The sequence below is a fragment of the Centruroides sculpturatus genome, unplaced genomic scaffold (assembly GCF_000671375.1).
Source record: "Centruroides sculpturatus isolate CEXI.00-Female unplaced genomic scaffold, Cexi_2.0 scaffold648, whole genome shotgun sequence".
Lineage (NCBI taxonomy): Eukaryota > Metazoa > Arthropoda > Arachnida > Scorpiones > Buthidae > Centruroides > Centruroides sculpturatus.
The window spans coordinates 252,626-268,819 of NW_019392627.1; the positions used below are offsets into that span (position 1 = coordinate 252,626).

The window sequence follows — 16,194 nt, forward strand, 5'->3', positions numbered from 1 at the left end:
AGGGCGTTAGGTGTGAAATAAATCTGGGAATGAATACTCCGTAATGGTGAAATATACGTCTTGTAAGTAATTCGTTAAGTAATAATAATAATAATACTGTAGAACAATAAAAAAAAAAAAAACTTAATGGAAAATGATTGCACCAAAAACGAAAAAACTTTATTCTGATAACTATCAAACAATCTCTTTTTCGGCAATTTGGGTCTTTGCTCCTTCCATTCTTATGCCCAAATTTGGTGAACCTGTGCAGGGAGCTGAGTGATGGTCCAATCCCCGATTTTAGGCAAAGTTTCCTTTGATGAGTAGGTTTTGTTAGAAGGTGTATCACTTACGAAGGAAACGTTATCAAAGAGAAAATCTTGTAAACTTCCTGTTATATTGGTTATCTGGAGCTTAAATAATTTTTCTCTTTGAACAAATATTATGAAAATGCTAGCCAGGCTTCTCACAGAAACATTAAATAGTAATAGTAGAAAAAGTTGTCATAAAACTATAAGTTTTTGAGAACTGGTCATAGTGTTTTTTGATTAAAGCAATAGCTTTTATCCATAAATTGTGTATGGAAATTTAAAAAGTAGTGTTGTAAGTGTTACTTCTGGCATAGTGAGAATTGAGGGATCTTCATTAAATTACAGTTGACTTGCCTTAAAACAAACATCAATAAAGCAAATTTTGCCATTGCTTTGGCAAAATGCCATCGTCACAATGTTAATTTTCAGTGATAAAGTAAACAAAAATTTTACTAAAATTTGTTAAACTAAACTATAAATTATTTTCATAATTCCCAAGAAATAAACAATTTATTATTCACATACAAAAGTATAAAAGGCAAAATGATACTGTAATAAATGTTCTGTTTTGAGTAGAATAGATTTTCTTCTAGTAAACAAAGGTGATTTAACTTCTGATTTGTAGAGCAATTCAAACATGTGGCTTTATCAGATCATTCTATTGTACTCGGAAAATAAAGGTTACAGTTTAAGGATGTCTACCCCTTTAAATGGATGCGGTCCCATGCAATATAGGGGGGGTAACTTAAAGCAAGGCTAGGATTAGCTGCTTTGCACCAAATTTTGCTCCTTTTTTTTTTACTTTTTTAGTGCCAAAACACATTTTCTATTTTTTCAAATAGTCTTCAACAGAAAGAAAAAAATCGCAGATTTCTTTAGCTTTGTTTTGTTTAACTACTATGATATACTGCTCCACACTTAAATGGTGGATACTGTGTCATCCTCATTTTATTTGATTTGAAAATCATTTTGAACATTAATTGATTTTTGTAAATAAATTTTATGTTTATTTAACTTTGCAAAATACAGGTATACCTCGAGTTACATCGCTCTTGATTATACGTCGTTTGTCAAAAAATATATAGAAAAATGAAAATCAAGTTTAAGTCATTTTATTCAACTTTACGTCTGTTTGCCACAAATGTTGAAGTCGTAATATCACTAGAAAAGTGTTAAAGCACATAAAATCATATTAAAATATGTACATTTACAGTAAATGTTAATATAATCATTATAAATCCTAGAGAATGATACATGAAAACATCTGTGTTTCTGTGTTGTTGTCTTATTTAGCGGTCTTTAAGTGCTCAATTATGGTGTTTTCTACAGTAGCTCCAATATCTACCGTTTGCGTCGTCATCAGCGCCACTTGATATTGGTAAATTTAATATAAATTAGTTTATTTTCTACTGTCACAAGATAATTTTAATAACTGTATCTGTTATTTAACCTTACAAAATCATCATATTTTATAATGTCTTAGAGCAAACCACATTCACAAATAGAGTCCATGATGTACTGTAAACATTGCCAAATTGTAAACATGTACATTTACAAGTATGTACTGTACCTACATGAATTCGTAAATTTAGATTACTTTTTTCTGTACTATATTAAAAACTAAAATTTATTTGTTTGTAAGCTTAAAATAGATTCTTATTAACAATATATTTTAAAAATGCATTTATAAATAAAATACACAACTGGGAATGGTTATTTGTGGTTTAGCCGAGCAACAAGTAAATTTGACTTATGTCATTTTTTGACTTAAGTCTCCTCTCCTGGAACCAATTATCGACGTAAGGTGAGGTATACCTGTATTGACATTATTTTTACAATTAATTAATAATCGGAATTCATAAGGCATTACAAAATTGAATGCCCTCCAACATTAGATTTTCCAACCAGAATCACCTTAAGTAGGTTTCTCAAAAAAAGCTGAAAACGTTTGTAAACCATATACCAGCAGAATACTACAAATATTCTGCTGGTAAAAGTGAGCAAGGTGTGTACTTTAGAATATTTACCTCAGTTCCAGCTTGATATTTGATGTTATAAGGTTGGTGTTTATCAAAAAATATTCTTTAGTGTATGTATAGAGTTTGCTTACTTTATAATTTCTTTTTAAGAAACATGGGAGACATTTTTTGAATTATTGAATTAGAAAGTTTTTGAAATACATACATTCAATTACTGCATGGTTTTACCAATTTCTTGATTTCAATCAATAGGAAAAATGTTACTGATTGTTTTACTTACTCATAGCCTTTTATTTAGTCAGTGAAGTTGTCTCCTCTGCATGACTAATTCTCAAATTGAATTATCACCTTCATTGTCAATGTTTTTTTCCAAATTTTCCATAATTTTATTATTGTTTAACACATCAGTTTCCTTATTTCAATTTTTTATCTATTTAATAATTAATATCTTTTCAATATCTCTATATCCATTCATTTTATTAAAGAAATTAATAAATTCATTGAAAATTTTTGTGTATTTCTTNGAGACAAGTAAATTTGACTTACGTCGCCTCTCCTGGAACCAATTACCGACGTAAGGCAAGATATACCTGTATTATAATTTATAAATTTTGATTGCCTATTAATCCTTAACTCTGTAAATTTTACAATCTTAACCTTGACCCTGAAAATTGTTAATACAAATTTTTGATAAAGTGAACTAATTACTATTCCCCTAACAATTTGTATTAATGTGAGTTGACTGTATAGTCAAAAAAAGCCACAAAATCATATAAAAATGTCCAAATTTTTTCTAAAAAATAATGAGTTTTATTACTCATCAGTCTGCACGATTTTATACCCCTCAAAATTAGGACATTAAAAAGTATTTAAAAACTAACTAAAATATTAATCTCCAAAAATGCCTTTGATTTCTTTCACTTCAAGAATTGAAAGATTAAAAAACAAAAAATCTGTTTAAAAATGTTATAAAAATCCAAAAAAATCAATCCTCTGTTGAAATCTAACAACTGAAATTCATAATCCCATAAAATTTGAAAGGTTCAAAACACTATTGCAGTCTTTTACAAAATCTGAATATTTCCAGTGCAACAGAAATTGAGAGATTGATTGGGCTGCAATTTGAAAAAATTGTATCCTATAAATTCTCACTGTTGTCTGTCTGTCCATCCATCTGTCTTTCCTTAATCTCAAGAATGGATTTACATAGATGAAAGCTGAGACCATATATGGAAAGCTTAGGGACAGGAGGCCCGATTAACTATATATGAACATCCAATGCAAATGGAAGTCATGTTATTTCAATTCAAAAATTTTTCCCCGAAAGGAGATAGAATAGAGTCATACTTGTCATCTATCTAATAGGAAAAGTATGATGTACAGGGACAAGACACTACTAATTTGAGGTAGAGAGCATATATTTTAAATTAAATAAATTAAAAATTGCAGCCCGGCATGATGTCAAAATAAATAATTACTCATTATGGATTTAGCTTTTTAATTCACACTTTCAGGTCTTTTCTTTTAGGTATCATGATTCTGTGGACTGACCTTTGTTGACCTGTTTTTAATATCTTGCACATTTGAAAACAAATAACTTTGTGGTTTTTATGACTAGTCTATATTACAGATAATTTTTTTTCTTCTTTAATTTGATATATAAGTATTTGCTGATACAGATTTGATTATTCATAATAAAAATAATTTATACAAATGCAAAAAACAACTTATTAGCATTTATTAATAATTGCACTATTTGAAAAATGCATGCTCAATTCTGATTAGGTAATTGTTTATATTCATTCTAATTATTGTATTCTGTCCTTTGACAAAGATATATGGCAATATGTGCAACAAAATTTTAGCTTTTGTTACGTTTATATGCCATTTTGTTACGTAAATATGCAAATTTGCACACTATAAAAAGTGCGTTAATCTGCAATAATTTGATGTTTATACTTATTTACTTATTTGTATTTACATTTTAAAAAAACAAAACATTAAACTATTTAATAATAATAGTAATAACTTAAACCAAAAAAAAAAATTGTGGGAAAACTTTTTGTTGTGAAAAAATTCAATAAAAGTTGCAAAATTGCTATATTGATTTCAAATTTCTATTTTAAAATTTTGTTATTAGATGGAGCTAGAAGTATACTTTTGTAAGTAAAATGATGGTCGCCATAAGAAATAAAAGCAGACACATTTAGACCAAAGATTACAAGAAATTACATGTATATTTCTGGGTCAAAAGTCATTCGTGTATCTTGCACCAGAAAGTGTTAATGTCATTTGTTAATATTATGAAGTGTTTGTACAATGTATGATATTGCATAATAGATAAATGTCATCAGTTTAGGATAGGCCAAATTGAGATAGACTTTATAGCCTGTATGTGTTGGTACTTTTCCAAAAATACATTATACAAAATTAAGTAATTTTATTTTGATTTATTGTGAAGTTTTTCCAATTTTGTGATTCCATTACAAATCTTCAAAAATGCTTTCAATCAATACAAAAAATAATATCAAGAGTAAAGTTTTATGTATGTGGAAGAACTTAAGACATATCTATTAGAAAATTGTGTAAAAAATTTAATGAAAGAGTATGAGGTGAGCATCTGTGCAAAATTTGTATAAACTGCAATGAATATTTTTTAAATGGTCACAACCAGAAATCACACAGATTCAGATCTATGTCATTGTTTTCACTGACTTTATTTGTAATGTTTAAAATAGTAGATTTTTAAGGTTTAAATGTCACTTTAAGGTTAGTCTTCACTATTTACTGTTTTGTTTCATGTATTTTTCCTGTAAAACACCTTCTACTGGAAGTTTTTGAATTAAATTATTTTTGCAAAATCCTTTTCCAGATATAGTCCTGGAAAAATGTTTGAGACTACTTTTTCAAACTTTCCATTAAAATTACTGACCTCCTATAAATATGTTGTTGTTTAATATAACCTTAAAATTTTAATTAGAATTTAATTACAGGTATATGTAATTTGCATAAATTTTATTTATTGATAACTTTGCAGAAACTCTTGAATTTTTAAAAAAATTTTAATTGATAATTTATTTCAGGAAAAATTGATGATGGAAAATATTGGAAAACGGCAAATTCTTTTGTTGTATAAGAATTTATTGCAGTATTCAAAAACATTAAAGTTTACAGACAAGAAATATTTTCTTAACAGGATAAAAGCAGAATTTCAAAGTAATAAAAATCTGCAGACTAAAGAAGAAATTGAATTTCAATATAAAAAAGGGTGTACTTTTCTACAAAATAAAAGGTTAATATGAAAAAATAATCTCCGAATACAAAGTGTTAAAATGTTTCTATATAAGTTTATTTTACGTCAAGTACCTTTCAAACATCACTCATCAGTTTTCTCTCAGACATTTTTGAGACAAAATTATTTCACTCAACAATTCTTGAGATATAAATACATTGTGGATAGATCAAAAGTTCCAGAAATAAATGAAGATGATCTTGAAGAACAGTTTATAAGAGGATCTGGACCAGGTGGTCAGGCAGTCAATATGTCATCAAATTGTGTTTTGCTTAAACATATTCCTACAGGTAAGTTGTTATTTGAGCTAACATGTTATTCTATTCTGAAATTATTCTGAATGTTAACTAACAAATTATATCTAATGTATTATATTAACATTAAGATTTACAATAATCAAATGTTGGAGCTGAATTAACTTAGAGCTAAAACTTGGCTAATTAATTATACAGATATGTAATTCACTCATGTAACTACAATAATTTTATATGTATAAGTGTGTATGCTGGATGGGTACACTTATTCCAGCCAGATCTACACAGGAAAACAGATGTCCAATCCTGGAATTTCATGCTGTCTCGATGAAACTCTGCAATGGTCTTGGGAATGAAGGTAGATCCCTTTACATTGACAACTTCTACACAAGCATGTATTTAGCTTGAGAGTTGATGGCATAAAATGAGCTGAGACTGTGCAAGACTCTCAGAAAAACAGGCAAGGTGCTCTAAAATATTTGGTAAGAAAGCAATTGAAAAAGATGAAGTTTGTGGACTAGAAGATAATCAAAAAATCCAGGTAATAAAATTGTTGAACAAAAGCCTTGTTGTCATGCTTTCAACTGTGGAAATACACAGTGATGTTTTCATTGACATGAAGCCACAATGTGTCATTGACTATAATTTTGTCAAAGGAGGAGTAGGTCTTTCGGATGAAATGGCATCCTACTAAACCTCACTCCAAAGAGGTATCAAGTGTTACAGAAAGCTAATGGTGGATTATTTACTGGAATTACTATGGTCAATACCCATTGTATCCCAGTAACATACTGTAGTCCAAGACAGAGACACTTGTAAATGATGAAGTTCTGCAAAGTAGTAGTAAAAAGCCTACTTGGGAACACTGTCCAGACCAATGTATTGACCCTCCCTACAGTGATAAGCATAGCATTCACACCCTGCAGAAGCAAGATAGTCCTACAAGGAAAGTATGTTGCTATTGCCAAGATTGCTATACAAATGCACAGAAAAACACTAACAGCAGAAAGGCATGAAAGGTCACATTTTTTGCAAAAATGAGTTCTGTATTATCATTACAATAATTGTGAGTTTTTATTACATTTCAACTTTAGCCTAGTATTTGGAAAATGTTTATTGGGCTACATTTAGGTGCAGTACTGTGCATGTGTTATATTACGAAACATGATGATAAAATCCAATTAGATGAATATTCAACAAGCTTATTTTTTGTATATAGCCTTTAGATTTTGTCATTTTATTTCTGCATTGTATTTGCTGTTTTCATTTTCACAGTTGCAAACTAAATTTTTCTAATTTCACAGAATGTAGGTTCACATTCAATTCTCCATAGGGAGCTGAACAAATTATATGTGCCTCAGGCTGTGGCAGCAAATGAAGCTTTTAGAGCCATCTACTGAATCTATAAACAAGTCGTCTTATGTGTAGTGATTGGCCTGACAGAATGTATTAACAAATCAAAGTTACACAAAGTCACCTATGCCTCATAGTCTTGCATTAAAATGGACTAAAAAGGAGAGGGTCAGACATTCAGGTCTCCAGTTCAAACAAAACTTGATGAGCACGTAGCCCTAAACACAAACAGCTCCTTGTAATAAGACCCACTTCTCAAGTATTTCTGAAAAATGGTCTTCTGAGAATTGAGTGTTTAGCTTTTAAGTCTTTGGAAGTTTCACTTCTTGTAGTGGCATTAGCGAAGTGGATAATATTCTAGACCAGTAGTTTTTAACCTTTTCAGAATCATGGAACACTTACAATTTTACAAGATTTTTGCAGAACACAGTCATAAAATAAAACAGTATATGTATTTTTTATATTGCATAATATATTAAAAATTACATACATAACAGTTTGTTATTTGTTATTGACTGATATGTAATCAGTAAATGAAATTTAAAAAAAAAAATTGTCACAATATTTTAATATGATATTTGGGCCTGATGACTTACAAATGTTTTCAATATCTGGTCTTATGTGTGAAATAGCTACTCTCATTTCCTCTTCTATATTTGTCAGCCTTTCATGTTTCTTTGTTTTAATATTTGTTAATGTTGAAAATCCAAGCTCACATAAGTATGATGTTGAAAATTTAATAAAATTTTAATCGCTTTTTCAGAAATAGTTTTAAACTCAGTTTGAACAGAAATTGAAAATTCTTCAACTGTTATTTCAGAAAATTTCATTTTGAGAGTACAATCCATTGACAATGTAACAAATTCTTCTTCTTATAACGAAAACTCATAACTTGATGTATTGACTGCAGAAAATGGATTTAATATCCAATCATATTTTTCAATATTCAGTGCGGGTAAGTATTTCACAAATTTTTCTTCTAATAATGCTAAATGCTGTGTTATAATAGTTATTATTTCATTGATAATCATATTTTGGACTGAAGGAAACATGTCTGCTGTTCTTTTTTGAATTATGTGTATTCTCCAAAGTGATTTTTGACAAGACTATGTCTTGTTTATAAAATCGTACTGCCTCCTGTTCTTATCAGCATAGAGGTATGAAGGGGTACATGTAGAGAGTTCATATTTGGCACAGACTATTAGGTGTCCAAATCATTTGCGCGTAAAAAATTCCAGACTCAAAGGTAGTCGGGGGACCGAGAATCGAGTCAAAATAAAATCCAAAATGGCGACCCTCTTCTACAAGCAGGCAAAACAGCCACCTCACCCCACCGAAGTCAGGTAGGGGAGAGTACTACCCGCAGTCATTCTAAGAAGTGAACTCTGACCTTAGGACTGAGTGCGCCTGCACGTAACCTTCACCCTTTGACCTCACTTTGCTCCTAAACTCTAACGAGAAGAGACATTTTTACTACCTTTTGATTTGACAGCTGATCTTGGATTTATGTTATATATTGATGCTGTTGTAAATATCACTCTGCTGATACAAATTAAGTAAATTATCAGTTTTTTAGTAAATTTTTAATGACAGAACAAAAGACACAGAACACGTGGTTGAGGTCAATGTGGACATCAGGGACAAGAGAGACATTTTTTCACTTCATGTTAATTAACCTTTCAAGTCGACAGCTGTGCAATCTTGGATTTATATTATATATTGACGCTATTGTAAATGTTGCATTGCCGATACAAATTAACTGTGCTACATTGCAGTTTTTTAAACAGACAAATTAAGTAAATTATTTGCCTGGATCATTTCTCAATTAATTTTACTGGCAGAACACGTGGTCGAGGTCAACGTGGATATCACAGACAAGGTAGGATGTGCCACGTACAGATTTTAGCCATGCCACTAGAGACTTTATATTAGGATTGTCGTTACATCCAATAACGTTATAATCAGGTTAAATTGTGTATTATTTTTGCAAAATAAAAATATAATTTCGGACGATACAATAGCCAGAATTATTTTTTCGAAAACAGGAAATTTTCGTTACACATTGACAAAAATTCAACCCTGCCCTTCACGAAATTTTGACATTGGATAGGGTATACCTGGATAAGTTAATTTCATCGAAAATGCATCGTGGACGACCTCATGGTCGTGGCTGGTGAAGTTTGAATGATCATGCTCAAAAGCAGCGATACCAAAGAAGATTGGAGAATGAGAACGAGACCCGCTTGAGTGTTAAAGTGATTCTGCTTAGTAGTGAGTCTCCGAGACATAGTCTTGTCCCAAATATGGCTTTGTTGTTTTACTTGTTTTTTTTTAAATATTGATAGTTTGTCAGTGGATGTTAGAATATTTTAATTTTTATCTTGCGTACCAGTATTCACATTATTTAAATAATTGAAGATGTCAGCTAAATATGCCATTTCAATACAGTAATACCCCGACTTACGCAAACCTGGAGTTACGCGATTTTCAAATCTCGTCGATTCGTCTTTTGTTTGAGCGCCACGCATCCCTTGATTACTCACTCCCCCCACACTATTGTTCAGCTTACATGTTCAGATGTGTCATGCGGAATCCACACATAGCTACAATATATTTTGTGTTATTTATTTCTGTGTTTGTTATATCTACGGAGACTTGAGACACTTTACTATGTCATCCAAACGAAGTAGAACTAATTCTTCTGCATCAAACAAGAAAAGAAAAACTTTATCTTTGGAATGTAAAGTTAACATTGGGTATGTTCGTAAAGTCGAACGAGTTAAACGAGAATGACGTCATCGTTATTCCTATTTCGTTAGACTTTTCGAACGATTCGTTACTAACGCGTTTAACTCGTTTGACTTTACGAACGTACCCATTATTAAAGACTTCGATACAAAAATGAAAATTTGTGAATTGGCAAAGAAGTTTGATCTACCGGAATTGTCGGTCAGAACAATTATAAAAGGCAAAGAAAAAATTCTCGAAGCTGTGAAAAATGCTCAATCTTTAAATTCAAGCATCATTCGTAAACGTCACAGTATTATTGCCAAGATGGAAACAATGTTAAAATTATGGCGTAATAATCAAGTAAATGTGAAAAATTGTAAAATAATATAGGCCTAATTTGTTATACATATGTATTATCTAAGATTTTATTAAACATTTTTTCTAAATTATTATTTTCGTTAGTCTCTGGCCCCAATTAAAAATTATTTGTATGTATTTATATGCGAAATTATACCCCGACTTACATGGTTACCGCTCGGTCCCACCTATCGCGTAAGTTCAGGGTATTACTGTACACCATATATCATTTGTAAGAAAAGTTTTAAAAATTTGTTTTGAAAAAACATTGACAATTCATCCTTAAGTTCCAAACTTCAGTTTAGCACTTTACCTTGTGATAATCATCTTACCTCAGTATGTATAACTAAAGATTTGTGCTGAGCTTCCATAGATGCGCAAAGGTTTTTTAAATAGGTGTGTTTGTAAAGGTTGTGATTTGAATTAGTTTACCATATTTACAATTTGGTCTAATACAGATTTTAATGTAGGTAATATTTTTGAGACAAATGATTCTCGGTGTAAAAACAGTGTGTAGATATGATATTAGATTTTTCTTCACAAAAGTAATAAATCCTTTAATAGAACCAATCATTGAAGGAGCACCATCGGAACAGATTTCTACACATTGGTCTCATGTTATGTTGAATTTATCTAAATATGACGAAATGTAGTCAAAAATATCCTATCCTGTTGAGCATTCAAAAGTTGTCTGTAGCATAAAAATTGATTAATTATTTTGTTTTCATAAATGAAACAAACAAATCCAAGTATGTGAGCTATGTGGTATACCACTGATATCAGTGGACTTGTCAATTTGTAAAGCAAAGTATTATTCTGAAAGCTTATTAGTAACTGTTTTTTAATATCATCTGACATATGTATAATTCTATTTTTTATTGTGTCATCCAAATGAGGAATTTTCATAATTTCTTTCTTTGCGTCATCACCAAACATAATTTGAACTATTTCAGAACATGCTGGTAAAATCAGACACTTTGCTATGGTGTATGGTTTTAAATTTTTAGCAATTATTTTGGCAACTTTATACGATGCAATTTGTGCTTTATTAGATATTATTACTATTTTTTAAAATTTTTTTCCTTGATTAATTTGATTATTCAACAATCTTTGAAAATAATTCTTGTCTTTGGACTGGAGATTGGTGTGTTTAGATGTAAAATGCTGTTTTAATTTTGCTGGTACCATTGCACTATTACAAAGCTTTTCCCCACAAACCGTGCAAAGGAGAATTTAAGGTCAATGTAAGTGAACCCAAAACCTAAATAATCATTGGAAAATTGTCTATTGACATTTTTTATTTTGTTCTCCCCATTGTGAGTATCATTATTGATATTGCTTGTACTTGCACTAGCACTAGCACTTTCAGTGCAGAATCATATTTTCATTTTATAAATTTGTCTATTTTGCTGTTTTGAATAATTATTTTTAATTCTTTGGAGGTAATAAGAGCTATTTTAGAAGACCAATTTGTCGCAAATGAACTCCTACCTACAATTACAAAACAATACATTTTATGACACTGACATCTGTCTAAAATGTTGGACTTACTTGAAGAAAAACAAAAATAAGAGTAACCTTTTTTACAAGAAACACATCCGTACATTTTAATTGTTGTCATTCAACTGTTTGCACACAGGCTTCACTTACATGCAAAAGCAGATTTGATTCATGTTCTAATAGAAATCAATAAAAGCCTACATAAATACAAGTAAAGACGATAAAACTAAAAACAATGACTTGCTTTTCCGTTTTTGTTTTTTTGTCTTAATGAATTTTTCACAGATTTTCAAATTTTGGTGAAACACTTTCTCTAAGTTTGTGGAGCACCAGTGTTCCGCAGAACACCAGTTAAGAACCACTGTGCTAGACACTGCAATTACATGATGTAGGATCAAACCTTCACAATTTAGTTTTTTTTTTAATGTATAACAAAATTATTTTATTATTTTACTATAGCATTAGCATTATTATTATTCCTCATGTTTAAAGCTTATAAAACAAGAGATTAAAAAATCATGACATCACTTCCTGTTTAGCAAAAAAGTAGTCTCTCTATATTAAACTCTTTTATGCCATTAAATAAAATTTTTATTTCTTCATATTTATTTTCAGATATTTTCACTCGTGGTTACATACTATGTCACTACAGACGAGTGTAAGACATTACTGTGCATGAATGAAAAAAATAAGTGTGATATGAAAATAGGATAGTATAATTGCAGCATTTTTTTTATTGTTAATGTTATAGACAATTTCCTTGTGCTTGTGTTTGTTACAACTTCAAATATAACAATAAACATCATATATGAAAATAAATATGAAGAAATAAAAATTTTATTTAATGACATAAGAGTTTAATCTAGAGAGAGTACTTTTTTGCTAAACAGGAAGTGACATCATGATTTTTTAATCTCTTGTTTTATAAGCTTTAAACATGAGGAATAATAATAATGATACGGTAAAATAAATTTTGTTACACATAAAAAAAACTAAATTGCAAAGGTTTGAGCATACATCATGTAATTGCAGTGTTTTGCATCTTATCCACTTGGCTAATGCCATTACAAGAAGTGAAACTTCCAAAGACTTAAAAGCTAAAAAACACTCAAAATCAAACTCTCAGAGTCCATTTTTCAGAAACACTTGTGAAGTGAGTCCTATTATTTGGACAAGGAGCTGTTTGTGTTTAGGGCTACATGCTCATCAAGTTTCATTTGAATAGAAGACCTGAATGTCTGATTCTCTTCTTATAAGTCATCCATGACACATAATGCCTAGCAGTTGCCTTAATGTTTTTCCATTGCAGCCTTCAAAAGTGGCATGCCTGAAACTATGTCAAAAACACAAAGAAATGATGCAAAGAAACAATTGATAATTTCATATTACAATCATGGTGAAAAGTGCAATGTCTAAAGTTATAACTAAATATAGTATAAAGCCCAAGGAACTGTCTCCAATCAATATAGATGTGGACTTTCTCACATAACTATGACATGAGAAGACAAACTTCATCAGAATCATTAGAGGAGGCCAATTTAAATCATTCAGAGAGATAACTGCTGATTGGAAAGCAGCTGGTATCTGAAAAAACAACTCGCAGAACATTAAGTGAACATGGCTATATATCAAGAAAAGAAAAGCAGAAACCTTATCTGACTGAGAAGCTTAAAAAAACCTGTACAGTGGGCTAAAACGTGCAAAGTTGAGATTTGATGCATTGGAAACAAGTTGTTTCTAAAATCACATATTTGCACAGGATATGGAGATAACAATGGCAATTGAAAATCCAATGAAAAGTTTGACAGAATGCCTTGTTTCCAGAGTTGAGTGCCATGACAGATGCAGAACCTAGACATTTGGAAACTTCAATACTGCAGTGAATGCAGAGATTTACTTGAAAATTTTATATAATTTTGTGCTAAAAACAGCAGAGGAACATTTGGGTGATTCAAACTTCATCTATCAATGACAAGATGACAATGCATCCTACCATTGTGCTAAAACAGTAAACCAATGGTTTCTAGATAAAAACATTTCACATTTAGATTGGCTACCAAATAGCTCAGATTTAAATCAAATAGAGAATTTGTGTAATGTTTTGAAGAAACTGGTTCAAAAAAAGAAATTGGCTTCATTGTCTGAATGTAAGAGTGCTATTCAAACAAGCTGGACAGAAATATCTGAGACTTATGTGAAACATTAGTCACTTCAATTCCAAGATGTATTAAAACAGTAATAAAGGCCAAAAGCAATCCCAGGCAGTATTAATTTAATAAGTAATTCCATACTTATATATCTGTAATTACTATATTCCATATTTTTGTCTGATTTTACTCAAGTGTTGAATGTGTTGTTTCTTGAGTATTTTTGTATAAAAGTTTCATCTGTTTTCTGTTGTTACTTGCAAATAATTATCTAATGTCTGTTTTTTAGTCTTACGCAAGGCTAAAAAAACAGACATCAGATAATTATTTGCAAACTTTAAGCTGAATTATATGACATCCTGCAGAGTGAACATTATTCCATATTTTTGACCAGGGGTTGTATTAAATGTAAATTTCTGATCTCTCTCTTGAAAATATTACCTATTTTATGAAACCAGATATAGAGTTGTCCTAATTTATGATTAATTATCTACTGAAGAAATGATCACTCATCTCTGTATATGTTACACAAATGTAATTAGTTACTGCAGTAGAAAAGTTATTAATTTGCTATAAACAGTTATTCATTAATTTGATTTATTAAAATAACATTAATATTTTAATTTTAGGTATTGTAGTTAAATGTCATAAATCAAGACAGTTGCCTGAAAATCGTATTATTGCAAGAAATTTGCTTCAAGAGAAACTGGACAATTTGTACAATGGAGATATGAGTGTGGCTGCTCAGATGAAGAGGATAGATGATGAAAAATCTTATAAGAGAAAAAAGAAAGCAGATAAATTGCGAGAAATGAAAAGAATCTTTAAAGAAAGAAATAAACTTGATGAACAATAAAAAATACTATTTAAAATCTAGAAAACTTTATTTGATTGATTACAATTAAAATATTATTTTTACATTAAACAAATTTCTTTATTACAAAAAATAACAATGATAATGGACATAACATTTCTTTGTTGGCATTGAAACTGGCTGTAAATTCATGCATCAATTGAAGAGAAATCTTTTGATGGTATCAAAATTAATTTGCCTATATTTTTTCTTTGGATGATACATTCAAATGCTTTCTTTACCTAAATAAAGTGAGAAAAGTTGATTAAATTTTTTAATTATTTAATCAAAGTGGATATTATCATCATAACATAAGATGGCAGCTTAATCACCTATCTTTAAGCCAAATTAAAAAATTATAACAACAAAAAATAATCTGGCTTTTAAGAAACTTTTGATTATTATAACACAATTGTGTTAATATTTTGCATTATATAATGTTAAGCTAAAATCTTGCCTATTTTCCAATTTTTTAATAAGTTAGTTACATTTTCCATCAAAACAAAGATGTAAAAGTTTGGGACTAGAAGCTCTTGAAAACATACAGTAATGAGTTGCTTAACTTTCCTGGCAATATTTAAAACGGTTTGTGGTGCCTCTGTTATGATATTTTAAAAACTTTATATTTTTAATTATTATAAAATGACAAAATGCTTAATTTTGAGGGAAGGGATGAGTTTTATAAAAAAAATTGTAAATGCTAATAATGAGTAAAATTGTCATTAATTAAGTCCGACACTATTCAACATATGACACACAACCTCTTTATCTCCCCACCCTGTTGACCTTTAACCACCAAAATTTAATATCAATCCCCTAATATACAAATGCTGCAAAATTTCAGAAATTTTCAACAAAAAGTACAGAAATTAAGCTTCAAAGAGGATGAACAAAATTGTGCTCCCCCACACATCCATACATACAGAAAAAAATCCCAAATTTTTTAAATTTCTTGATGCTTCAAGGTCTCAAGTCCAAAAATGTAAAAATCTTGGGGAGTCATTTTTTTGACTAATTGCCATACTTTCCATCTGTTATATATAACAGAGCTAGGAAAGTAAAAATGCTCAGTGGTTTACCTTCTTCAAAGTTTCAGATCTAACTCACACCAAGAACCTGAGTCAAATTGAGGATGTAGAATTTCTGTAAATCTAAAGCATTTGTACTATCATAACCAAAAGTTCCTGTAGCTGTGTTTGCTCCCTGCTATTTGCTATGCATATCTTGCAGTTGAAGAGGCATATGCAGTCTAATCATTTTTCAGGTAAAATGGGTGGGTCCAATAATGCTCTCCTGGCCTAACTGTATCCAATTACAGTGTACATTTTTCTGTGTCATTTTTCTAAGTACATGAGCTGGAATAGATGTTGGGCCTTTAGTATTGACTCCATAGATTACACAGCATGTTTTTCCAATCAGTCCAACTCAGCTCAGGTTCC

The 16,194-nt window shown here is 30.1% G+C and overlaps 2 protein-coding genes across 9 annotated transcripts in view; one reads left to right on the plus strand and one right to left on the minus strand.

The window, feature by feature from the left end:
- LOC111617782 (probable peptide chain release factor C12orf65, mitochondrial) lies at nt 1-14,891 on the plus strand. The gene is made up of 3 exons (XM_023359078.1): nt 1-62; nt 5,353-5,851; nt 14,532-14,891. Exons 2-3 carry the CDS (start codon nt 5,602-5,604, stop codon nt 14,756-14,758), a joined length of 477 nt encoding a protein of 158 aa, XP_023214846.1. The 5' UTR covers nt 1-62; nt 5,353-5,601; the 3' UTR covers nt 14,759-14,891.
- The window catches only part of LOC111617781 (synaptic vesicle membrane protein VAT-1 homolog), a 21,518-nt gene continuing 20,086 nt past the window's right edge, over nt 14,763-16,194 (minus strand). For all 8 annotated transcript variants that reach the window (XM_023359076.1, XM_023359070.1, XM_023359077.1 and 5 more), the window contains exon 8: nt 14,763-14,997. In XM_023359076.1, coding sequence (XP_023214844.1) covers nt 14,905-14,997 — 93 coding nt within the window. In that variant the 3' untranslated portion in view covers nt 14,763-14,904. The remainder of the gene's footprint in view (nt 14,998-16,194) is intronic.